The sequence below is a fragment of the Hevea brasiliensis genome, chromosome 12 (genome assembly GCF_030052815.1).
Source record: "Hevea brasiliensis isolate MT/VB/25A 57/8 chromosome 12, ASM3005281v1, whole genome shotgun sequence".
Taxonomy (NCBI): Eukaryota; Viridiplantae; Streptophyta; class Magnoliopsida; order Malpighiales; family Euphorbiaceae; genus Hevea; species Hevea brasiliensis.
This window is the reverse complement of record NC_079504.1, coordinates 4,072,282-4,098,063: the sequence shown is the minus strand read 5'-3', so window position 1 is coordinate 4,098,063 and position 25,782 is coordinate 4,072,282. Positions and strand designations below refer to the sequence as shown.

Genomic DNA, 25,782 nt, shown 5'->3' with positions numbered 1-25,782 from the left:
AAATTCATATTAATTAAGCCCATATTAATGGAGCTATAATTTTAAATTTTATCAATAAAAAATAATTTAATAATTATTATATATTAAATATTTATATATAAATATAAATATTTAATTCAATAATTATTAAACTCCTTCCGGTATTAATTATGGCTTTGCAGCAGCCGCATCTTTAAAAAAAAATTATCACATTGTTTATTGAACCAAAAATTAATTAATTACAAAAGTTTGTTGGATGGGGAAATGATATTTTTTAAGGACATACAGTGAAAATGATTCGTTAGAGATGGTACGAGAAATAAAGAAGGGAAGCGATTGTAGATTTGTTTTTTTGTTTTTTTTTTTTAACGAAACCTTGAAAGTTAGTTAAATAAGGGTAAAAGTGGACGTTTGACTATTTTCAATTGTACTTCACGCTCGATTGTTCCTCTATAGAACTAAATGCTTATGGGTAAGCAGACAAGAATTGAAAAGGCTTTAATTCATTTTTTTGGCCTGAAAGCCAGCTTCTAAGATCATATTATCTTAAATTCACTTTTGGGATTTAATTAAAAATAAGTTATTTATATGGTGGGATTAGTAAAAAATTCCAATACTTGATATATGAATGTCAAATTAACCGAGAACTTTGAAATGTAAGAGGAAGAAAGCAAGAAAAATCATTTGAAGAATATAATTAACTAAGATTTGCTTATTAATTCTTAAAAAAGAATTATTGGTGATTATTGAATCAATGAACATTACTAGAATTATGTGAAAATAATCGAAAAATACTATTCATTTGAAGTTGTCAATTTTTTTTTTCTGAAAAATTTGATGAACAATTTCATTTGAAGAAAGTCTTTCTCTAAAGCTTATCTAAATGTTGGAAGAAAAGAAAACCTACCATTCTCTCTCTCTCTCTCTCTCTCTCTTTTTCTTTTTTTCTATTTCTAATAATAGCAGTGAAATTTTATCAAAAGAAAAAGGAAGGGAAAAACCATCAAAGAAGTATCCGTGACCAGTAGGTCATCTCCTTTGCACCCAAACCAAAATCTAAGTTCTAATGATGATGAAAAAACCCCTCAAGAGCTACGACAGGATAACAAAATAAGATCAAATTCAGATACAAGAAAGAACAGGGGAAGGACACAAAACGAACCTACCATTCTCTGTAATTAGTCAAATTATCGACAGGAGTATGCGCTGGAGATATTCCAATTGCCCGTATGAAGACAGGGTAGAAAGGAGCCAATTAATGAAGGGAAGCCTTATCCCCTGAATTTTTTAAGTCTCCTGAAATTTCTTGTGACGTTTCAAAATGGAGAAATTATTAATTACATCCCCCGGTATATATTTACCATTTCTCACAATCATGTAGAACTCATTGTCTATATTATAGGAAGGACTCACTTTGTGAGAGAATGAACATTATTTTTTAGTACTTCCCATGTATCTAATAATTAGCCTTTAAAATGGGTCAAATTTGACTACTAAAAGGCTTGGATACGTTGAAAATTCTTAATTTAGTGATGTGCTCAGGCCTATAAGTACCCTTCCAGGTCGCTTGGGAGATTATTGCAACGTTCAAACACGTAACAGTACAGTCCTTCTCCTCTCCCAAGCTCTAACATTTAACTTCTTCTTCCATCTCTTCCTTTAGGACCTCCGTTCTTTCTCTACACCTTTTATTTTTTAGAATTTCTTGGTCACTTGATATCAGATATGGAAACTCCAAGATCACCCCTACCAACTCCCAGATCACCCCTACAGCCTCCAACTTACGGAAACTTAATCACTATTCTTAGCATCGATGGTGGTGGAATAAGAGGAATCATACCGGGAACAATCCTTGGGTTTTTAGAGTCTGAGCTTCAGGTGAATATGGTTTTTTTTGGTCTTCATTTTATTTCGATGGAGACTCAAACTTAGACCTCATAATATTGAAAGTAATTCCAATACTAACGAGTTAAAGTTATATATCAATCCTTTTAATTATTTTCCCTTCGGTATATATGTTGAATAAACGCGATAGTAGAATTTTTTGGATAAAAGTTTGTAAATGACCGTGTGCAGAAACTGGATGGAGAGGATGCAAGATTAGCAGACTATTTTGATGTGATCACAGGAACTAGCACTGGTGGTCTCGTCACTGCTATGCTTACAGCACCAAATGCGCAAAATCGACCTTTGTTTGCTGCCAAGGACATCACTGACTTCTATCTCGAGCACTGCCCTAAAATCTTCCACCAAGATCGGTAATAATTTATTGAAGCTTGAAGATGATCGATGAGCAAGCATCCCATTATATATATATAATTAATTTATGTAATTTTGCAACAGGTCTCCCTTCGCTCCTGCGGCCAATCTGGTCAGGTCCTTGGCAGGACCCAAGTATGATGGCAAATATTTACACCAAATTGTCAAGGAAAAATTAGGAGATATAAAACTGGACCAGACATTGACAAATGTTATCATTCCAACATTTGATATCAAGCACCTCCAACCAACTGTTTTCTCCACATATGAGGTTCATAACTTGATATAGACATATGCATGAATTTGGTTCATCGAAATTATAATCTATCCAGTAATTCGAATGATATTTGCCCACGCATGCTGTGTTCAGGTGAAGAAAAACCCATCCATTAATGCCCTACTTTCGGATATTTGCATTGCAACCTCAGCTGCCCCAACTTACCTTCCAGCACACCGTTTCGAAACCAAAGATTCCACAGGAAAAGTAAGGGAATTCGATCTTATTGATGGAGGCGTGGCTGCTAATAATCCGGTATCGTTTCATAAACATTGATCTTAAACATCGTCCTCTTGGATTATTCTTCTCATCCTTTTTAATGTTCCAGGCTTTGGTGGCTATGAATGCTGTGATGAAAGAAATTAACCGCGATAACGCAGACTTCTTCCCCATAAAGCCAACAGACTATAGCCGATTTCTGGTGCTATCCCTGGGGACGGGTTCACCAAAAAGTGAAGAAAAATATCATGCTGACGATGCAGCTAAGTGGGGTTTGTTGGGATGGTTAACCAGTGAACACTCCACTCCGTTGGTGGATGTGTTTATGCAAGCCAGCAGCGACATGGTTGATTATCACATTTCCACCGTTTTTCAGGCTCTTCACTCCGAAGAAAATTACATTCGAATTCAGGACGATACACTAATTGGAAATCTCTCTTCTGTGGATATTGCCACAGAAGAAAACCTGAAGAACCTTGTGAAAGTGGGTGAGGAGTTGCTGAAGAAACGAGTTGCCAGGGTGAACTTGGACACCGGTGCCTTTGAGCCGGCTTACAAGGCTACAAATGAGGAGGCTCTCAAGAAGTACGCGTATATTATTATTATTATTATTATTATTATTATTATTATTATTATTATTATTGAAGTTCATTATTTCTTTAACTTTTTTTTCCCCTCTTCCCAGTTTTGGTTAATTTGATTTGCTTCTGCGTGCGTAGGTTGGCTAACATACTGTCCAGGGAGAAACGGCTTCGTGAAATTAGATCACCTCAAGGCCAAGGAAAAGCTGTTGCTCCTAAATGAAGATGACTAATTAATTTTCCTTCTGCTAATAAACAAGTGTTCAATAAATTTCCAGGGGAGAATGATCGTTTATCTTGTAATTATAGCTAGGAGGATTTTCTTCCAATGAAATGAGATAATACCATATCCTGGTCACGTAATTCATTTATTTGTTGACAATAAATTTCTACCCTTATAATATCAATTTATTTTTTACTTTTCCTAAATCAATATTAAATTTCATATACCTTAATTAATAGAAAAAAGCAATGATAACTTCTGTTTATTTTCTCATATTTCAGTCTAAACCAACAGCTTTAATTTTGCCAACTATATTAATTTTCCATTTTTTAAAATTTGTCAATTTTATCCTCTATTTTTTAATTTTAATTTCAATAATTCAATTCAAATTGATACCAAATCAAAAATCATAATCTATTTTCAAATTATCAACTATAAATTATCATTTTAATTTTATAAATATATTCAGATAAGCAGCAGTCATGGATTAAATATCATGGATGGAAGATTGATGTATACTTTGTATTTTTCATTTTTTTTTCTTCTCCCTAAAGAATCAGGCACCAGTAAAGTCATATATTAGTACTTTTTTTTTCTTCCCCTTAGAAAATCTTGCATGATCGATAGTCGACGTTTAGCTGAATTTTTTTTTTTAAACATTTTATATAGAGGACATGATAAATTATCTATCCACATGCTGCTAAATATTTGTAATAATATTATTAAAAATTTTTATTTTTCAAAAGGCTTCTTCTTGGGTTGATATATTTCTCTTAATTTTTTTCGTTTCTATATTTGTTTAAAGATTTTTCTGATTTAGTTAGGTTTTTAAATATTTCTTGTTAAGATTTTTCTGATTTAATTTTTTATTAATAAAATTGACTCTAAATTATTAAAAAAAAAACAAAATGTTGTCTTTTAAGGCTTGATACAACGTCAAAAAATCAAATAGTTAAATGTTATACTTATAAGTTCTAATTAAATTGTAAAAAGAATAATAATTAACTTAAATCACAAGGTTAACGTAATCCTTCAAAAAAGTATAAATATTAATGAGATAAAAAGTTAGTCTAATTTCTTTAAGTATTCAAACAATATTAATAAATGGTTAAATTTACAAGGTAATAATTATCCTTTATTAATCTCATATCAAATACCCTCTAATAAGAAAGATAATTTGCTATTAAAAATTTATTTTTTATAGTAATAATAAATTTAAATTGAACTTTTTTTTAAAAAAAGATTTAACCTTTTCATATCAAAATCCAACCTGACTTGGTTCAGTGCCTAAAACATATCACTCACCTCATATGTAAGGGCCAACCGAATAGCCCAACCCATGAAACCAAATTAGAGGGCCCATAAAAAGATAACTCTAGAATTTGTATATATATATATATATATATGTGTGTGTGTGTGTGTGTGTGTGTGTGTGTGTGTGTAAAAGAAAAAAAAAAAAAAAAAACAGAACAGGGCAACTTCGGGTAGCAGAATAGGGGAGGAGGATTTCACACACTCCATAGCCAAATTTCACCTTGATCCCTCCATCTTCAACTCAAACTTCTTCCTCATGCTTTCTTTTACATCCAAATCAATCAATTACATCCATAAGCTAAAACTCATTTCTTCCCACAATAGCACAAATTAAGTTTTAATAGGTAAGTTTTTCTGTCCTCTTTTTCTTGTTAAGTATTAAGCTTAAATATTTTTAGGACTTAAATAGACCTTATGGAAAAGTATAAATATCATTAGAAATATCAAAAAAAAAAATTAAATTAGTAAAAAAAAAAATGAGAAAAAAAAAAAGACAAAACACCTGTTAAAAAAAAAAAAAATGCAACAAAACATAACAAGGGCATTTTGCATTTTGATCCCCAATTTGTCTTTTTAGCTAAATGTCAATAAAAAATAATAATATTTAAAAATAGAAAATAAAAATGAAGATTTGGTGGTGGTAAATGAATGTAAATAAAAAAAAAAAAGTGAAAAAAATTGTGTAAATACAACAAATAAAAAAAATGAAAAAAAAAAAGAAAGTGACCACTAATAAATAAACTAAGGATTATAAAATGTGTGTAGTGGGATTTCTTTTCCTTCAAACTTCATCATCTTCTCTTCAATCATCCATCCCATAAAAAAAAAAAGCTCCCAAAACCTCCATGGCCATTTCATTTTTCTTTCATCATGCCTTCAATTACCTCCAATCACCAGGTAGCTTCACTAAAAAAAAACACATCACATCAAGAGAAGTTTGAGAAAAAAAGAAGTTTGGTGAAGGTTTAATGTAAAAGCACCAACCATAGGTTTTGTTGTTTTTTTTTTTTTTTTGTTGTTTGTTTTGTTATGTATTATATTTTTGTTATTGAATTTTGAATATAAATTTTTTTTTTCTTTTTATAGTTTCTGATATATTCATTTTTATTATATTTGATGATGATTGATTTGATTTATTTTGAATGAATGTTGATTGAAAATGAATGAATGTGAATTGAAATTATGTCAGTAAATGTACATGTAGTGATGTATTATGAACTTGAATGATTATGGATGAATTTGATGAACTTGGTTTGGCATTTTGAACTTTGGTTGTGATTGATGTGTGTTCTAAATGTATGTGTTATTGTGATGTGATTGTGATGTTGAGGATTTGAGTGTTGTTGAGTGTATGTGAAGTAAATTGTAAGTGTATGTATGTATGTATGGTATTGTGTGTTTTATGTTTATTTTTTTTTTGTTATTTATTTTTTTATTTTTGGTTATTTGGATGTTTGTAATAAACTTAAATTAGTATATTGGTATGGTTTTGGTAAATTATATATTTTGTAGGTAAGGGGTAATAAGTAAGTAGTGAAATGTAAGTATAATAAATGTAAGTTAGTAAAATGTGTAAGCAATTTAATTTTAATTAAAAAATAAATTTTAACTTTTAATTTTAACTGTAAAAATTGTGGGTGTAAGACAATTAAAAAGGTGAACTAGGTTACAAAAAAACAACTTTCATTAAGAAAAAATACCAAAATTTCTGTTGCTAGGTGATAAATGAAAGTGAAAAAAAAGAACTGAAGTGAAACCAACCAGTTGAAACTTAGGCCAGTTTTAGTTTAAGTTCAGTCTAAACAAAAACAGGTCCATTGACCTGATACAAAATACATGAATATAAAAGTGAAATTTTAACACCCATACCTACAAGTCAACAAAAGACAAGAAAAAAGCAGAAAAAAAAGCAAGTCAAAAAACTGGCAAAATCAAAAAAAACCAAAATTGACGAAAAAAAAAAACCTAAATTGAATTGACTGACACCATATTTGACAAAATTGACCAGAAATAGTAAAACTGAAAATATAAAAAATAGAATGACTCAAAATTTTCCCCTTATTATAGATATATAATGATATTGGAATGAATATTTTTGAGTTTTGATTTTGATGAGTATTCGATTTCCAATTTTTTATTTATATTTTTTTCAATGTATATTGTACTATATTTTAAATTATAGTTGTGCACCACTTTTCAGTTCACCCACGATAGCTTTTATGTCAGTCATGAAGAAGAGAAGAGCATAGCAGAGAGTAAGTCTTTGAAGACACTTTCACTGACTCATATATTATATTATATATATACATAGGTCCGATGTATGCATGTAATAATATGTATAATAATTATTTGAGCATTTGAAATTTAAAAAAAATTTGTACATTGAAGTGTAAGTTAAAGTATTTATGAAAAAATTTTCATCCTTTGAAAATACTAAAAATGTTGTGGATTGAGTTGAGAAAAAAAATTGCGTGAATTTTTTGTTGTTTGAGATTGAAAATATAAATTAACTTCCTTTATTATTTAATTGTGATTTCTATGGAAAAAGAAATTGAGGAAGGCAAGTTTAGGATAAAAATTTGTGATAAAGTTGATATTGAAGTAAGGGTTTCTATGGATTAATTTCAAGGAAATTCATATATATATATATATATATATATAGGTGAATATTAAGAATTAGTTTTCAATTATGAGAATTAAATTCAGGTTCTTTAAGTCCTAAATATTTGATTGAGAGTGAAGAAATTAGAATATAGAATTTATTGATTTTAGAGTTATTAATTAACATTTATTATATTTATGTGAATAAGAATTCTAAAGTTATTGTTAGAAGAAAATTTAGTATGAAGTGTTAAAAAGGAAAAAAATATTATTATGGAGGGGTAGAAAAAAAAAATTAAGAGAGAAAAGGGTCCAACTAATTATGGATGTATTATATAGGCCTTTGAGGAGCATTTTAAATTATTTGTGAATGTGTTGTGGGTTGTGAAGAATTGGTTGAGTTATTGGAATTTTAAAAGATGCCCGATTTATACCGAAATGCATCCGAATTTTTTATAAAATTTTAGATAAATAAATCATGTATTTCACCCTCACTTTTTCATCTTCATGATTTAAAATTCATTTTCTTAATGTATTACTTTTCCCTACACTTTTAGGAGATGATCCAGCTCCTGTTATAGATACTAGGGATGCTCTAGCGATCTAGGCTTTGTTAGTCTTCAGTACAGGTAAGTGGATAAACTTATAACACTGATATTTTTATTAAATATAAATTTATGTTATTATTTGTGTTATACTCAACTTAACTCAACTCAACTAAGCCTTTATCCCAAAAATTTGGAGTCGGCTATATGGATTCGCCTTTTCCACTCTGAACGATTTTGGGTTAAATCCTTAGAAATGTGTAATGCTTCTAGGTCATGTTGTACTACTCTCCTCCAAGTCAATTTAGGTCTACCCCTTTTTTCTTTCTATCCTCTAACCTAATGTGCTCTACTTGTCTAACTGGAGCCTCCGTATGTCTACGCTTCACATGACCAAACCACCTCAATCTCCCTTCTCTCAACTTATCTTAAATTGGCACCACTCCTACCTTTTCTCTAATACTCTCATTACGGACTTTATGTAGTCTAGTATGGCCTCTCATCCACCTTAACTTTCTCATCTCTGCAACTCTTATCTTAGATGCATTCGACTCTTTCAGTGCCCAACACTCACTACCATATAACATAGCCGGTCGTATTGCTGTACGGTAAAATTTTCCTTTCAATTTATTGGGAATCTTACGATCACATAAAACTCTCGTGGTATGTCTCCACTTCAACCATCTGGCTTTAATCCTATGACTAACATCCTCCTCACATCCCCCATCTACTTGAAGGACTGAGCCTAGATATTTAAAGTGATTACTTTGGAACAGTACCACTCCATTCAAACTAACTCCTTCCCTATCACTAGTTTGGCCTTCACTAAACTTGTAATGCATGTATTCTGTCTTCGTTCTACTTAACTTAAAACCCTTTGACTCTAGAGTACTTCTCCAAAGTTCTAGCTTTCTATTGACTCCTTCTTGTGTCTTATCTATCAGAATAATATCATCCGCAAACATCATGCACCAAGGAATACTCTCTTGTATATGTTTTGTCAGTTCATCTAAAACTAATGTAAAAAGGTAAGGGCTTATGGCTGATCCTTGATGTAATCCAATTGAGATCGAAAAATCTCTTGTGTCCCCTCCCACTGTGCGCACAATAGTAGTTGCTCCTTCATACATATCTTTCAATACTTGTATGTACCTAATAGATACCCTCTTTTGTTCTAACACATTCCATAAGACCTCTCTTGGAATACTATCATAAGCCTTCTCCAAATCAATAAAAACCATATGTAGATCTTTCTTCACATCTCTATATTTCTCCATCAAGCTTCTAATTAGAAAGATTGCTTCCATAGTTGAACGACCAGGCATTAAACCAAATTGATTGAGAGAGATTGGGCATGATACCCTCTTTTGTTCTAACACTATCATAAGCCTTCTCCAAATTATTTGTGTTATAAAGAAAAAAAATATGGGAATGGATAATGGCCTTTTTTTGTATTCTTTAAATAAATGAAATAAGATTTAAATTTCAGCTGAATAAATGGCTAAATATGCTCTATATATGCACCGAATGGATAACACCTTGATGACGGGTGATTTATTTAGCTCACTGTCTTTGGGACAATGTCTTTGGGACAATGCTTGATATGCATATAGCTTTTGAGACGTATATCAAGTGGTCGCCCTTTGGGGTAGTTCTACACATGTGTATGACCAACATATTTATTGCTCTTGGGCCGTTAATGTCATCATGGAGCCTAGGATGTCAGCATTGCTCTCAAGTTGATAGAGTTTATTATATGTACCTGAGATACCAGCATCATCTATATGAAGCATATTATGAGTGTATGAGGATATTATTGATTTTATGATTATTAGCAAAGTTATTTCAGCATTTTTTTTTACAGTGTGGAATTTTATTTTATCTCAGTTATGTGAATTACAACAAATGATATTTATTCAGCTGACATATGTTAGTATAGCACATGGTACTATTAAGTACTAAAATCTTGTCTATTTCTCTTTTGTTATTTATTTATCCGCTCATTGAATAGTTGCACTCACCTCTTATATTTTTAATATTTCAGATTCCTTTTAGTGATCATTCTATCAACAGCCCTCATTTATTAGCATTGTCTTTTCTTCCACTTCACCAGCTGCAGAGTCTAGTGGAGGTTAGGCCAATATATTCATTTTGTAAATTTTGATTATTTTGGATTACTGTATATATTATCTATGTGTTTAGGCTGCTACCCCCCTAAAGTCTGTGTTTATATTATTTTTGGTTCCTACGGAGGGAAAAAAAATCATGTATCTATGAAGATGATATATCTATTCGGCATGGAGCCACTTTATGTATATATGTATATATTTACATATTCTTCTAGGATTTCAGCAGGTTTCATATGTCTAATTAGTTATATATTAAGGGAAATTCTATTAGTTTTTCCTTATCACATTTGCCTCTGTAGGGTGGAAGGCAGGTGTGACATCATATGTATTAGATTCGAGTTTTCACTCTCCTATAAAAAAGAAAAAAAAATTCTTTATAGCAAATAATTAGAGAGAAATGTATTTTTTCACTTATTTTTAATTTTTTTATTTTTATATAATTTATCTTCGTCTGTCCTGCAATTTTTATAAGCAATTAGAAAATATTTTTAATAAAATATCCAGCAAAATAAACAGTACAAATCCCACCTAAAGAGCCGTCCGCTACTAAAGGACTTCAGAAAACAGGGTGAGGACCCTTTAAAGAACCGAGACTCGAACAAACACAGGAAAAGAGGACAGCATGACATTTTGCAGCAGCAGGGACACAAAATGCAGGGGGCTCCGATGAACACTTGGCCCAGTGAGATTCAAAATCATCCGAGAAATAGCAAAAGCAACAAAATTAACAACCAAATACGTGAAATCAAGTACCCAGCTCAGAACAAAGCAGCAAAAGAGACCAAAACCAGCAGCAACTCTGTGAATTTAATTATTTAAAGGAATTCAGTACCCTAAAATGGCAAGCAACCCTACATCGGTTCTTACTTTCCAAGCGCTAGTGTCTATGACTAAGGTCTAATCCAAAAGCCAGCAAGCCAAGAGCCACCACAAACCAAGTCAACCACAATTTGTTTGTCTTTGGTGGTTAAATTTGAAAAGAATGCTAGGTAAATTATACTTTGTTGTATTTTAATATGGTAAATATAAATTATTGAATTATTTTACACATTAAAATAATTAGACAATTTAATATTATAATTCAATCATTTATATTCATCAATTTACTTTTTTATTTTTCTGATTTGGGATATGTAATCCCAATATTCCCACTCAAGTGCAATTTTATATTTGTCACTTGGTAATTAATTAATATTTAATATAATATGGATCAAATTATACAGTTTTAAGTGGTTGAATCCAAAATCCAAATCCAGCTGTGGCATATGTTAGATTTTCTAAGTCAAAAAGTGCCGAAACTTGTGAAAGTGGGTGAGAAGTTCCTAAGGAAACGAGTTGCCAGGGTCTTGGACGCTAGTGCCTTTTTGAGCCTGCTCACAAGGCTACAAATGAAGAGGCTATGAGGAAGTACGTCTATATGTATGTATATATTGATTTGGGTTCATTTGACTTGAGACATTATAGTTTGGAGCCAAAATGAGCTGAAGGGTTAAAGCTCTATCGTACATAATCTGCACTTGCTTGGGTGAAAACGTCAACCAGAGTAGAACTACCATTGTTTAGCCAATCCAGCAGACCCCATTTTGCTGCCTCATTTGCATTGGATCTCTCCTCGGATTTCGGTGACCCAATTCGTAACGATGTAACAAGAAACTCTCTATAATCCATTGGTTTCATCGGAAATAAGTATGAATTTCCCATAATCATCTCCATTGTCAATTCACTAATAGCAAGTAATGCCTGATCCAAGAAATTAATTACTTAAGAAGCACATAATTAATTTCGATTAAAAAAATAAATTATATTACTTAATACTTCCTCCGTCCATAAATAATAGCCACATTTGGAGTTTTTATGGTGATTAAAAAAATGATTGGATAATCTTATTTTTATAAAAAAAACTAATAATTTACTTAATTACCCTTTATCTAAATTGAATAATTACTTTAATATAATATTTTCTTTCCACTAATATTTTATAGAGATAAAGGATAAAATTGAAAAAAAATAGTTAATTCTCCTTGGTCTTCAAAAGGTGAGAAATAATTTTGGACAAAATAAAAAGTCAAATGTGACTATTATTTGTGCACGAAGAGAGTATATCTTTGGACAAAATAAAAAGTCAAATGTGACTATTATTTATGTACGGAAAGAGTATATCCCATAGGCTATAAATATATTTTGCTTGATTAATTCCTTTTTAAGCAAATTAAGAGGCTCTTATGATTAAAAGAAAACTTAATTCTTAAAATACAAGAAAAAAAAACTTTATTAGATAAAAGGTAAAAACTAAAACCAAAATCACAAAACTCTGAAAAGAGAAAAAAAATCTAAATAATTGAATTGAAATAAAAAAATGTATTCTACATTTTATTAAACTGTAAATATACTATTTTCATCTACTTTTATCTGTAATTTGAGAAAATTAAGAAGTATTAAGTAATTTTTTTTCTAAATTTATCCTTATCTCTACTAAATACAAAACTACTTTTACAATTTATTAAAACTCATTTTATCACCCATCTTAATTAAGTAAAATAATCTACTGAAATGGTTTAGCTGAAAGTCCAAAGCTAAGTTTTTGCTAGTCATATTTAGTAAAACTCTTCATTTATCAAGCAAGAATAATTTAGTTAAATTAAGGAATATTTTATTATAATTTAATTAATTTAATTGATTCTTTAATCACCGTATATAAATCTTAAACAACAAATAAAAATTGATAGATAGAGTAATTAGTTAAAAAGTTTATTGCATGGGGAAATTATTATCTTATTGGCCATGCACTATAACAATATTAGAGTTAATAGCAAAAATTTTGTAGTATCACAATTTTATAGTAGCAATATGTAAATTTGTTTGTCACGACCCAAATTATAGACTGGATCGGCACTAGGACTTTTGTCAGCATAAGACCCCCATATTAATAGTATGCCCTGGAGCATATCATTTAGTATGTATCTTGTACATGTTTTATTGATAAAAAACATTTTTACTTTTCCGTTTACATAATATATTTATGTGTAATAGAAAAGGTTCATTGATATTTTGTTAGAAATTCTATTCTTAAGTTGTTAAGAATATGAGTGACAGTATTTCTAGCACAAAATATCATAAATTGGTTCACAATCGAGGATACTTCACAATAAGGACATGACTTATCTAGAAAGATTGTAATCATGTTTGTTCCCAAGTTATTTATATGAGATGTAAATAAGATGGAATGGTGAGTCTCATGCCATATAACAAACATGATAGATACTTATACATGATAAGTAGGCCGAACCAGTGACATTTATGACAAACACATGGAGTTTACTCTTGTCAATGTATTGTCATAAATCACATCAGTGCATATAATCTTTAGACCTAAGATAGCACAGTTATCTTGTATACAGGTGGTTTGAGTTTGATACTGCTTTCATACTTGTACTGTGTATGGGTATATCGGCATGTGTTGTCTCCTACTAGTTATATATGGAGGTAGGTGTTGATCAAGATGGAATCTGTTACCCTAAGTAAATAGGGATAAAATCCTATGTTCATTTAATTGTTCTTGATGTTTCAAGTTCCTGACTAGGACATATAGATTTAATCAGAAAAGAGTTTCTGATGAGAAAATCTTTTTAATCAAGAACTGGATTTAAAAAAGAACATAATATTCATAGCAAATGGGGTTTGACATAAACCATGACTCTAGCTCGAATTGGGATTTTGTAACAGAGAGATTCTAGTGCATGGTAACATATGATTATAGGTTCATTTAAGGTAAACTTTACTACTAGTTGGGTGGCTATGGCATGCTATGCTATGCTAGGTATTAACCATAGTTTATAAGCTGCCTAAAATGATTTAGAGAAATCATTTATGGTAAGAAAGAGTTCTGATGATATTAAGAGTTGATATCATATCTCATTACCAATTAGTGATAAGCCTAGTAAGTCACACACATACACAAGTAATCACCAAGTTAAATATGATTTAATTAATTAATTAAAGAGTTTAATTGATTAATTAAATATGTTTGATTTGCAATTAGATTGCAAAATCCCTAGCATGACTTGAAACTAAATCTAGGTTATTGGATATATATTATAAGTTAAATTGATATTTAAAGTGTTTAAATATGAATTTAATTATGAAAAATTAATTAATAAAGATTAATTAATTAATTTATATTTGATATAAATTGATTAGAAGAAGAGAAATAATTATTTTGGATTGAGAACTCAAAATTAAGACACAAGGGTATTTTGGTCATTTCACAGGGTGACATGTGGCACCATGAGATGGTGACACATGGCACTACACATAAGCTTGCCATTTGTCTTTTAATCATTTAAGATGATCAAAGTCAAGATTAAATCTAAGTTTGACACTTGGCACAATGTAATTGAGTCAATTAAACTAAGAGCCAATCAGAAGGTGACATGTGGCAATGGTTTTAAGTGATGACCTAGCTATATAATGTGTTGTTATGAAAGAGTAAAAATACAAGCTGCTGTTCTTCATATGTTCCGCCACCCTTGGAGTGCTCTTTCTCTCTTCTTCTTCATCTCTCATCAATTCAAAGAGAATAGCTAACATTCTCTTGAATTAAAAATACTAGAAATCATTTCTAGTGTCCTGTATACATCTATAACATCTCTAAAGGAAAAACCTGAATTTATAATTGATTGGAAAGGCTTGAAAAGCTATTCAAGGGGCTACCATTGGTGATCTTGGTGTGGACAAGCTAGAGGGACAACATCTAGTGTCCTAGGCACATCCTAAAGGTACCAAACACAATTCCAGTACATCAAAATGTTAGTGCACTTGTTCTTGATCTAATCTAGGGTTCTAATGAATTAATCTGTTAATTCTAAAATCTTAAATGGCAAATATAGATCCAAAAACATATTAAAAGAGTTTTAATATGCTGTTTAACATTGAAATCAAATAGATAAACAATGAATCTTGCATGATGCATGACACCCTAGAAAAAAAAATTTTGAATTCAATGATCTAAACTTATATTTTTCATGCTTTCGCTCCTTCACCTCAAAGCTCGTAGTAAGTCTAACTGATTTTAGTCTAACCATAAAGCCCATATTTAAAGCCCATTTTGAAGAACTCAACAGGATAGAATCCAACCATAAATTGAATTACCCAATGGGGAGTTTTAGCTCACCCGACCTGTGATAAAAAAAATATATAAATTTAGGGGGCTCTGCTCACCCTCTTAATCCTCAACATAATAAATATATCAAATGGGAAATCAGCTCCCTCATCCAATATATATATATTCATCCTATTCAACCACACATGCATAAATATAGGTTTAGAATTTTAAAATAAATAATCTTTTATAGTCCCATGCCAAATATATTATTCCTAGTACATGCAGAGTTCTAAATTTTAAATCAAGAAAACGAAGTACAAAGAACGGCTGCTGATAAACCTGTGAGAAAGGAAGCAGATTATTCTGAAAATGAAACCCTCCTATAGCGTAGAAAAATAGGATAAACAGGAGTGAACATTTGACTCATTGAGTAAGATATTGATTTTAAATACAATTTCTATAACTATCTAGAGCTAATGCATCCCTAAGGATGAAATGCAGCATATATCAACATATTCAATCAAGTTCAAACAATATTCACACAAAGAATAATTTGGAGCATTTACACACCTGTGTGTCACATCAATTAAATATATATATAGGAGTTGATCCCCTACACAATTCTCTTAATTCCAACCTCTATCAACGAGATCAACTCGAGGCGAACTTTCTCTTAATAATCCAAATGCGGGGGTCAATGAGATTAACTCAAAGTCTTACTCGCCTCAACTTATCACAAAAAGGACTAGGCCCCAAGTGAGACTAGCTCAAGCCGATCTGCTCGTCCTACCCATATCCAATACCACACCTCACGCACGCCGACACAGCACACAGCTTCAAATTACCCTAGGGCAATACCCACGTCAATTTCATCAAATAATGATAATGCAATACAAAGTGTGCCTATAATAGCTATATACATATAATTATAAGTGAATGTATGAGCATACCTTGCATGTATAATAATATTGAAATTATAAATAAAATCAGCATCTACTTACAGTACACCAGAGACTACTGGGGCGGTTGAGTGGAGAAAGATGGCTATTCCTACTCATCTAAACAATTATATTAATGAATTTGTCAGCTCTAATACAAAATAAGAACTTAGAGAGTCAAAAGACACCCTAATTTATGCCGAAAATCTGATAGAATTTTTCGTATATCTAGGACCTACTCAACCTGCAAAGTGGTTCAAATCACACTTCTAAAATCACAAGTCCCATATCCACATCTCATTAACATTATATGGCCCCTCCTGGGCCCTCCAAACTAGACAAAACTCACAAAATTATAAAATTCAGTCATAGCCCCTAAAACTAACATTATGTAAAAATCATTCAAACGAGCTCTAAAATTCTAAAATTTTACCTTGTAATCCTTAACAATGCTATAAGGCTATTGTAAAAGGAATTATAATTTTCTAATCTCTCATGAATATTTTATGAATTTTTATTCTAAACCCGATATTATGTAAATAAGGAAATTTAGAGTTCAGGTTTACCTACGCCCATTCTGACGTTTGGAACGCATCTAGAGCATCTGAAAATGGTGGCAATGACTATAATTTTGACCTATTTCTGAAGTAACTTTGGCAGCTCATTTATCTGGCCCGGAAATGTAGATCTAGACACTGGTGAAATTTTTATAAAACGAAGGTACCTATGCAAAGCTCATATTACTAGGAGTTAAAATATAATTTTTGTGAAATTAAATAAGCTCATTTAAGGCTTGGAAAAACACTGTGAAGTCTATAGGACTCACTAGATTCTTCGTGTCGAAAAATTTTGAAATTTATATCACGTGAAACTCTCGTCGAGTGAAGCACGCCGGTACTCTCAGAATCTTCACAGGGTTCCTGTTTTGAGAGATATTTAGCCCAAAAATCGAAATAGGTTAAAATTTCTAGAGCTTAAATCGAACAAACTGCTTGACGATAATTCGTGTTCTTGGTGTCTTTGGAAAACTCTCGAAGTATAGAAGGTGATTGGGATTGGACCTGGTCTAATTGGTGGTCGGATCTGCCAGATTTTGGTCAGGAAGTTGATGAGTTGTGCACTGTGCGTGAGGGAGTTTCAAGCCAAATTTTTTGGCTTTTAGGGTGATGGCCGGTGGCGGGGAGGCTCCGTGGTGGTGCGTCGGTGAGCTGGGGAGGAGGGGGAGGTGGTGGCCGATGGTGGGGAGGAGAGAGGAGAGAGAAAATGAAGAGAGAAGGGAGAGGGATCGAGTGCATGCGGGAGGAAGAAGGAAAGAAAATGATGGGCTAGTTCGATTCAATCGGTCCAATTCGATCCTATTTGATTTGGCTGGTTCGATTTAAGATATTTAAAATTGAATTTTTACTTTACCCTGGGAATCAAAATGAGACCCAAAAATTACAAAAAAAATTACAAAAAACTCAAAAAAATTTATAGAGTTTGAATATATTTTTAGATTTGCCACGTGGTTTTTAAATTAATTTTTTAAAAATAGATGAAATTTATTGTCTTAGAAAAATCAAATCCGATTTTAAAAATTCAAAAAATTTTAAATAAATTTCCATAATATTTAATATAATAAAATATTATAATTTTCATATAAAATAATTATTTAAAAATTTGGGATGTTACATCTTAAACAACAAATAAAAATTGATAGATAGAGTAATTAGTTACAAAGTTTATTGCATGGGGAAATTATTATCTTATAGGCCATACACTACAACAAATATTAAAGTTAATAGCAAAAATTTTGCAGTATCACAATTTTATAGCAGCAACATGTGAATTTGTGCATTTGACAATAAAATCATTGTTGTTCTAACATTTCTTGCTGTGATATTGGAAATGATTTATTAGAGATAATCCCGAGAAAAAAGAAGGCAAACGATAGATTTGGCAATTTCAGACATGTGAGTTTCCTGGCAAGTAAGAGCGAAAGCAGTAAGCATAAAAATTAAAATTGTGGTGCGGGTAGGCGGCAATTGCAATAAGCCGAGTGCTAGCTTTCCAAAATTTAGCTTTGGTGGAGAATTCGTCATCGCTAGTGTTCATATTTAAAATAATTGGATTCTAATTTTAAATAATTATTTGCCTTTGTGGGTGGATTATTATACATACAATCTTGCTTGGCATATATGGGAAATGAAACTGCTTTCAAAGGTAGTTAATTACGGGTAAAACTGGATGTTTGACTATTTTCAATAGCACTTCATACGTGATTGTTCCTGTATACAACTAAATGTTTAAGCATAAGCAGACAAGAATTGAAAAGGTATTATCTTTGATTCTTCAATTCATCTTTACGAAGTATTATCTTAAAATTCATTTTTGGGATTTAATTATAAATAAATTACTCATATACTAGGATTAGAAAATTATAATTTTAACTCTTTTATGATATATTAATAATGTAAAATAAATGTATTTTTTAAAGTATAGAATCAACATAATGTGAACACTAATGAAGACGAGAAAACATTCCAATACTTTATATATTAATATCAAACCGAGAACTTAGAATTTTATGAGGAAGAAAGCAAGAAAAATCATTAGATGCAAGTAGTTAGCTAAGATTTGCTTACTAATTAAAAAAAAAAACTTGGGATTATTGATTCGACGAACATTAGTTTAATTATGTGAAAATAATCGAAGAATACTATTCATTTGAAGAAATTATCATTTTTTTGTGAAAATTTTGATGAACAATTTAATTTGCAGGAGGTCTTTATTCAAAGCTTATCTAAATGTTGGGAAAAAAAAAAACAAAAAGAAAACCTACCATTCTCATTAATTAATCAAGTTGTCAATAGGAGTACGCGCTTTGATATTCTAAATTTCCGATTCCCGCATGGGGACAGGGTAGGATGCTCCCAATTAGTGAAGGGAAGCCTTATCCTTTGAATTTTCCAAATCCCCTGAAATTTTTGGACCCATTAAAACTTGTGAAATTTCATAATGTATCAAATTTGACTAGTATAAGGCTTGGATGTGTTGAAAATTCTAAATGTGGTGAAGCGCTCAGGCCTATAAGTACCCTTCCAGGTCGCTTGGGAGATTATTGCAACGTTCAAACACTTCACAGTACAGTCTTTCTCCTCTCCCAAGCTCTAACATTTAACTTCTTCTTCCGTCTCTTCCTTTAGGACTTCCGTTCTTTCTCTACACTTTTTGTTATTTTAGAATTTCTTGGTCACTTAATAACAGATATGGAAACTCCAAGATCACCCCTACCAACTCCCAGATCACCCCTACAGCCTCCAACTTACGGAAACTTAATCACCATTCTTAGCATCGATGGTGGTGGAATAAGAGGAATCATACCGGCAACAATCCTTGGCTTTTTAGAGTCTGAACTTCAGGTGAAAATGGTTTTTTTTTTCCTTCATTTTATTTCGACGGAGACTCAAACTTAGATTTCGTAGCATTGAAAATAATTCCAATACTAACGAGTTAAAGCTTATTGTTGAATATGGATCCTTTTAATTATTTTCCTTTCAGTGTACATGTTGAATAAACACGATAGTATAATTTTTTGGATAAAAGTTTGTAAATGACCGTGTGCAGAAACTGGATGGAGAGGATGCAAGATTAGCAGACTATTTTGATGTGATCACAGGAACTAGCACTGGTGGTCTCGTCACTGCTATGCTTACAGCACCAAATGAGCAAAATCGACCTTTGTTTGCTGCCAAGGACATCACAGACTTCTATCTCGAGCACTGCCCAAAAATCTTCCACCAAGACCGGTAATAATTTATTGAAGCTTGAAGATGATGGACAAGCAAGCGTCCCAATATGTATATATTATTAATTTATGTAATTTTGCAACAGGTCTCCCTTCGCTCCTGCGGCCAATCTGGTCAGGTCTTTGGCAGGACCCAAGTATGATGGCCAATATTTACACCAAATTGTCAAGGAAAAATTAGGAGATATAAAACTGGACCAGACATTGACAACTGTTGTCATTCCAACATTTGATATCAAGCGCCTCCAACCAGCTGTTTTCTCAACATATGAGGTTCATAACTTGATATAGACATTTGCATGAATTTGGTTCATTGAAATTATAATCTATCCAGTAATTCGAATGATATTTGCCCACGCATGCCGTGTTCAGGTGAAGAAAAACCCATCCATTAATGCCCTTCTCTCGGATATTTGCATTGCAACCTCAGCTGCCCCAACTTATCTTCCAGCACACCGTTTCGAAACCAAAGATTCCACAGGAAAAGTGAGGGAATTCGATCTTATTGATGGAGGCGTGGCTGCTAATAATCCGGTATCGTTTCATGAACATTGATCTTCAACATCGTCCTCCTGGATTTGTATGTATGTTAACGTCTCTGATATTCTTCTCTTTCTTTTTAATGTTCCAGGCTTTGGTGGCTATGAATGCTGTGATGAAAGAAATTAACCGCGATAACGCAGACTTCTTCCCCATAAAGCCAACAGACTATAGCCGATTTCTGGTGCTATCCCTGGGGACGGGTTCACCAAAAAGTGAAGAAAAATATCATGCTGACGATGCGGCTAAATGGGGTTTGTTGGGATGGTTAACCAGTGAACACTCCACTCCGTTGGTGGATGTGTTTATGCAAGCCAGCAGCGACATGGTTGATTATCACATTTCCACCGTTTTTCAGGCTCTTCACTCCGAAGAAAATTACATTCGAATTCAGGACGATACATTAACTGGAAATCTCTCTTCTGTGGATATTGCCACAGAAGAAAACTTGAAGAACCTTGTGAAAGTGGGTGAGGAGTTGCTGAAGAAACGAGTTGCCAGGGTGAACTTGGACACCGGTGCCTTTGAGCCGGCTTACAAGGCTACAAATGAGGAGGCTCTCAAGAAGTACGCGTATATTATTTTTATTATCATTATTATATTATTTAGGTTCATTTTTTCTTCAACTTTTTTTCCTCTCTTTCAAGTTTTGGTTAATTTGATTTGCTTCTGCGTGCGTAGGTTGGCTAACATACTCTCCAGGGAGAAACGGCTTCGTGAAATTAGATCACCACAAGGCCAAGGAAAAGCTGTTGCTCCTAAGTGAAGATTGACTAATTAATTTTCCTTCTTCTAATAAACAAGTGTCCAATAAATTTCTAGTGGAGAATTGATTGTTTATCTTGTAATTATAGCTAGGAGGATTTTCTTCCATTGAAATGAAATAATACCATATCATGGTAGATCCTAAATTCCTAATGTAATTCATTTATTTGTTGACAATAAATTCATCTACCTTTATAATAATTTCATTTATTTTGTTTTTCTTTTCCTAAATCTTAATTAAATTTCATCTTCATTAAATTTCCTAAATGCTATATATGTATCAACTTTATCCACATAAATATTGTGATCAATGAGATAATTATGTAATTTTATGTTAAATAAATGAGTATTTTTATATTATTATCCTTAATTAATTTTCACATTATTGATCCAAATTAAATATAAATTAATTTAATTCACAAAGCATTTAAATTAGTAAAATAAGTAATGATAACTTCTGTTATTTTCTAATATTTCAGTCTAAATTAATAATGAATTGATATGCTGTAAAATAGCTACCGTAAGTGCACAGGTTATTATAGTACAAAATTAAATATATCGTTCCTACAGAGAATTGTGCTTAAATTTGAATTAAATGAATAAGCCAATTAGAATGTCACTATTTAAAGATATTAAAAATGAAATTTAAAATTAAAATTGATGTTTGAGGAATGTAAACTAAATTAATCAATTAATTAAACTAATTAAACTAGATGACTAAAACTTAGGCTGAAATTGCAAATTACGAATTTGGGATGAATTAAATCTAACTTCAATAAAATTAAAGTGATTTTAGAGATAGGACTTTTCAATATTACTTGTATGTGGTTTATCCATAATTCAGCCAAATACCTAAGATTTGTAATTCTTAGTTCTTTGAAACCTTTCTCAAGCATTGCAAAAGTGATTTTTCATCAAATCAAACCCTATTTTCACGATATTTTAAACCTGATAAAAACTCATTTTAAGTTGTAATTAATTTTAAAAGTCCACTTAATCTTCTTAGCTTATTTCTAACACTAAGAAAACTAAGTTCATTGCATGATTATCTATCCCAAACATTCACTTTTCAATCCACCTATAAAATATTAAAACTTAACTTAATGAGGATCTTTCATCAAGCAAGATAATAAGCTCACAAGCAATAAATAAAAAATGTAGCAAATCTCATTTAAATAGCTAAATCAGTTCAAAAATCACATTACAAGGCAATATTTATATACCCATCTCTAGAATCTTAAAGTTCTACTCACTAAACATAGTTTCAAGATAAACCCAAATAGAGAAATGAAGAAGAAATGAAAAACTAAGCCAAGGGAAAGAAAAACTCAGTAAAAATGGTGAAAAATCTGCTGTCGGAATGTGATAGAAGACGTCCCCTTTAGCTACTGCAAAATTGATCTAAGAGTGCTCCTCTCTCTCCTTTTCTTTCTAGCCAAATGTCCTTGCATTCTCCTTAGGGTAAGAAAGAGAAAAAGATGTTTTTATATCCTTTAGGGGTTTGCCCTAGAATGGGTTAAAAGATAGAAGATTCTAGAGAGAAATGATATATTAGGTCAGAGGAGAGAAGTGCCATATCAACATTTTTCACTAAAATGACACAAGCTAAATCAAGTTGTGTTGTGCCTTATGTAACCTTCTGAAAAAATACTAAGATTCATCAAGTGCATCAACACAGGATAAATGAGATTGTATCTACGCTTGTGTAACTTTTAGTCTGAGAAAAACTTCATTTCTAACTACAACACAACTTGCAACACAAGCTACATAAGTTGTGTCATAGGTTGTATAACTTTTTATTTCTTTAAAACTCAACTTCAAATTTTCTCTTTAAAACTTTACAATTCAGCTCTGATTTCTTTCAAATAGCTATCATGATCAAAATTTTATCAAAATTCTCTAAATTTTAACGTGCAAAATAAATGAATTCTATAAATTAAATTAAAAAGTATGAAAAAAGTAAAATTAACTAAATAAAAGATAATTTCTACTATAAAAGCTATAAACAAAAGGTAAATTAGCTACAAAATTATACCTAAATAATGATATGAAATGCATGCATAATGATTATATGGTCTCAAGCGAAAAAAAAAAAACCAAAAAGCTAAGAGCTTAATTTTGCCAACTATATCATTTTTTATTTTTAAAAATTTATCAATTTTATCCTCTAATTTAGAATTAGTTTTAATTTCAATAATTCAATTCAAATTTTCTAAAAAAAAAATTCATTTGAAATTGATACCATATCAAAAATCATAATCTATTTAAAAATTATCAATTTTAAATTATTCTTTTAATTTTATAAATATATCCAAATAAGTAGCAGCCACGAATTAAACATTAATGAGGGAAGAATGATGTATACACTTTGAATTAGATAATTAATAGCGAATTTTATTTTATTTTTCCCAGCATTTTAAACAGAGGACATGATAAATTATCCGCCCACATAATGCTGTTAAATATTTGTAAAATATTATTAAAAATTTTTATTTTTCAAAAGGCATCTTCTTGGGTTGATATCTTTCTCTTAATTCTTTTTCGTTTCTATATTTGGTTAAAGATTTTTCTTTTTAAGATTTTTCTGTTTTGTTTAGGCTTTTAAATATGTCTTGTTAAAATAGTAACAAAGATAATCTAGTATTAAAAATTTATTCAAGTAAAATTTATTCAAAACGTAGATAAAAAATAAATAAACAAAAGCAATGATGGAAATTTATTCAAGTAATTTGGCACGTATGGATTCAATAATTACTTTATTCAAGGAAAGAAAAAACTTGCAAGATTGGTTATAACTTATTAGAAGCCACTTCAGGGATTCCATTCATTAATGTATCCACACCTGCACGTCAAAGCTTCTTATTTACACAAGTGTGATCCATCTGAAATAACAAAATTTTATATTTTAATAAAAATATAAAATTTTAATATAATTTATTAAAATTCACATCTACTTAAATGGAATCTAAAATCAACCTCTTAGAATTTAAAAGAAGTTGTAACACCCCTAATTTTTAAATTTATTATTTTGTGGGTAAATATTAATATTTTATTTTATTTAAATTTTAGAAAATTATTTGAAATTTTTTAGATTTTAGAAATCGGGTTTGATTTTTCGAAAATATAAAAATTTGATGATTTTTAAAAATTATTTTAAAGACCAAGTGACAAAACTAAAAATATATTTAGACTTTACGAATTTTTTTGAGTTTTTTAGAATTTTTTCGAAATTTTTGGGCCTCATTTTCCGTCCCAAAGCATAGTAAAAATTCAAAATTTTGTATCATGAATCGGACCGGACGAATCGAACAGGATTGGATCGGACCGATCAAATCGGACTGGCCATTTCCCTTTTCTTCTTCCTCCACGCGTGCGCCCGACACTCCCTCTTTCTCTCCCATTTTCTCTCTCCTCTCTCCTCCTCTTGCTGCATCGCCGCCGCCCTAGCCTTCCCAGCTCGCTAACGCGCTACCCCAACCCCTCCCCACCGCTGACCGATGCTCCAGGCCGCCGGAAAAGTCGTGTGAATCCTCCCCTTTGTGCAGTGCGCCGTTTCGCCTTCCCGACCAAAATTCGGCCAATCCGGCCACCAATCGAGCCGGGTCTTGTGTCAAACCTCATTTACACCTCGAGAGCTTTCCATAGACACCAAGAACACCAAAATCCATCAAGCGGTTTACCCAATTTTTGTCTGGGAAGTTTTAACCTATTTCGACTCTTGGGCTAAATTTCTTGTAAACTGTGAACCACACGAGAAAACCGAGAGTACCGGAGTGCTCCACTCGTCGAGAGCTTCGCGGCAATACTAATTTCAAAATTATTCGACACCATTTTTCGTTGGGTCCCATGAAACTTCGTAGTATTTTTTCGAGCACTAAATGAGCTTAGAAAATTTCATAAAAATTATGTACTAACCCCGTGTTGTGGGCTTCGTATAGGTACCTTCAATTCGCAGAAATTCAATAGTTGCCCGGATCTGTAAAATTCAGGCCAGACAGACAGGCTACCGAAAAATTCTTGGAATTGGATCGAGATTTTGGCTACCCAACCATTGTCAGACGTCCCGAGCATGTTCCCGGAGTCAGAATCAGCATAGGTAAACTCGAACCTTACTTTTTCTTAATTGTCTAGTGCTTGAATTAGATTAAAAATCCATAAAATATTCGTAGTAGCTCAGAAAATTATGATTCCTCTTGCATTGGCTTAGTAATAATGCTAAGGACCGCGGGGCAAAGTTTTAAAATTTTTAGAGCTCATTTGTGTAGTGTTTGCAAAAGGGTTAATTATGAGAACTAAACTGTAATTTTTCATGTTGTGACTGTTGACTGTTTGGATGGGCCCAGGAGGGGCTATATGATGTGATTGAGTTGTGGGTGTGTGGTTTGTGGATATAGAAGTGTATTTTAAGCTCTTTTGCAGGTTGGATAGGTCCTAGGTATAGGGGAGACTCTGCCGGATTTTCGACATGGGTTAGGACATCTTTGATCTTTTCTTAGTTTGTATTGAGTCAAATGTATTAAATAA

At 31.6% G+C, this 25,782-nt stretch overlaps 2 protein-coding genes across 2 annotated transcripts; both read left to right on the top strand.

Annotated features, from left to right (window-relative positions):
- Nucleotides 1-1,551: 1,551 nt before the first annotated feature.
- LOC110664343 (patatin-like protein 2) lies at nt 1,552-3,678 on the top strand. Its single transcript, XM_021823982.2, has 6 exons — nt 1,552-1,857; nt 2,056-2,237; nt 2,323-2,509; nt 2,609-2,770; nt 2,844-3,319; nt 3,454-3,678. Exons 1-6 carry the CDS (start codon nt 1,705-1,707, stop codon nt 3,536-3,538), a joined length of 1,245 nt encoding a protein of 414 aa, XP_021679674.2. The 5' UTR covers nt 1,552-1,704; the 3' UTR covers nt 3,539-3,678.
- A 15,581-nt stretch (nt 3,679-19,259) lies between these two features.
- LOC110664342 (patatin-like protein 2) lies at nt 19,260-21,459 on the top strand. The gene is made up of 6 exons (XM_021823981.2): nt 19,260-19,567; nt 19,773-19,954; nt 20,040-20,226; nt 20,326-20,487; nt 20,585-21,060; nt 21,175-21,459. The coding sequence occupies exons 1-6, from the start codon at nt 19,415-19,417 to the stop codon at nt 21,257-21,259; spliced, it is 1,245 nt and encodes a 414-aa protein (XP_021679673.2). The 5' UTR covers nt 19,260-19,414; the 3' UTR covers nt 21,260-21,459.
- Nucleotides 21,460-25,782: the final 4,323 nt, after the last annotated feature.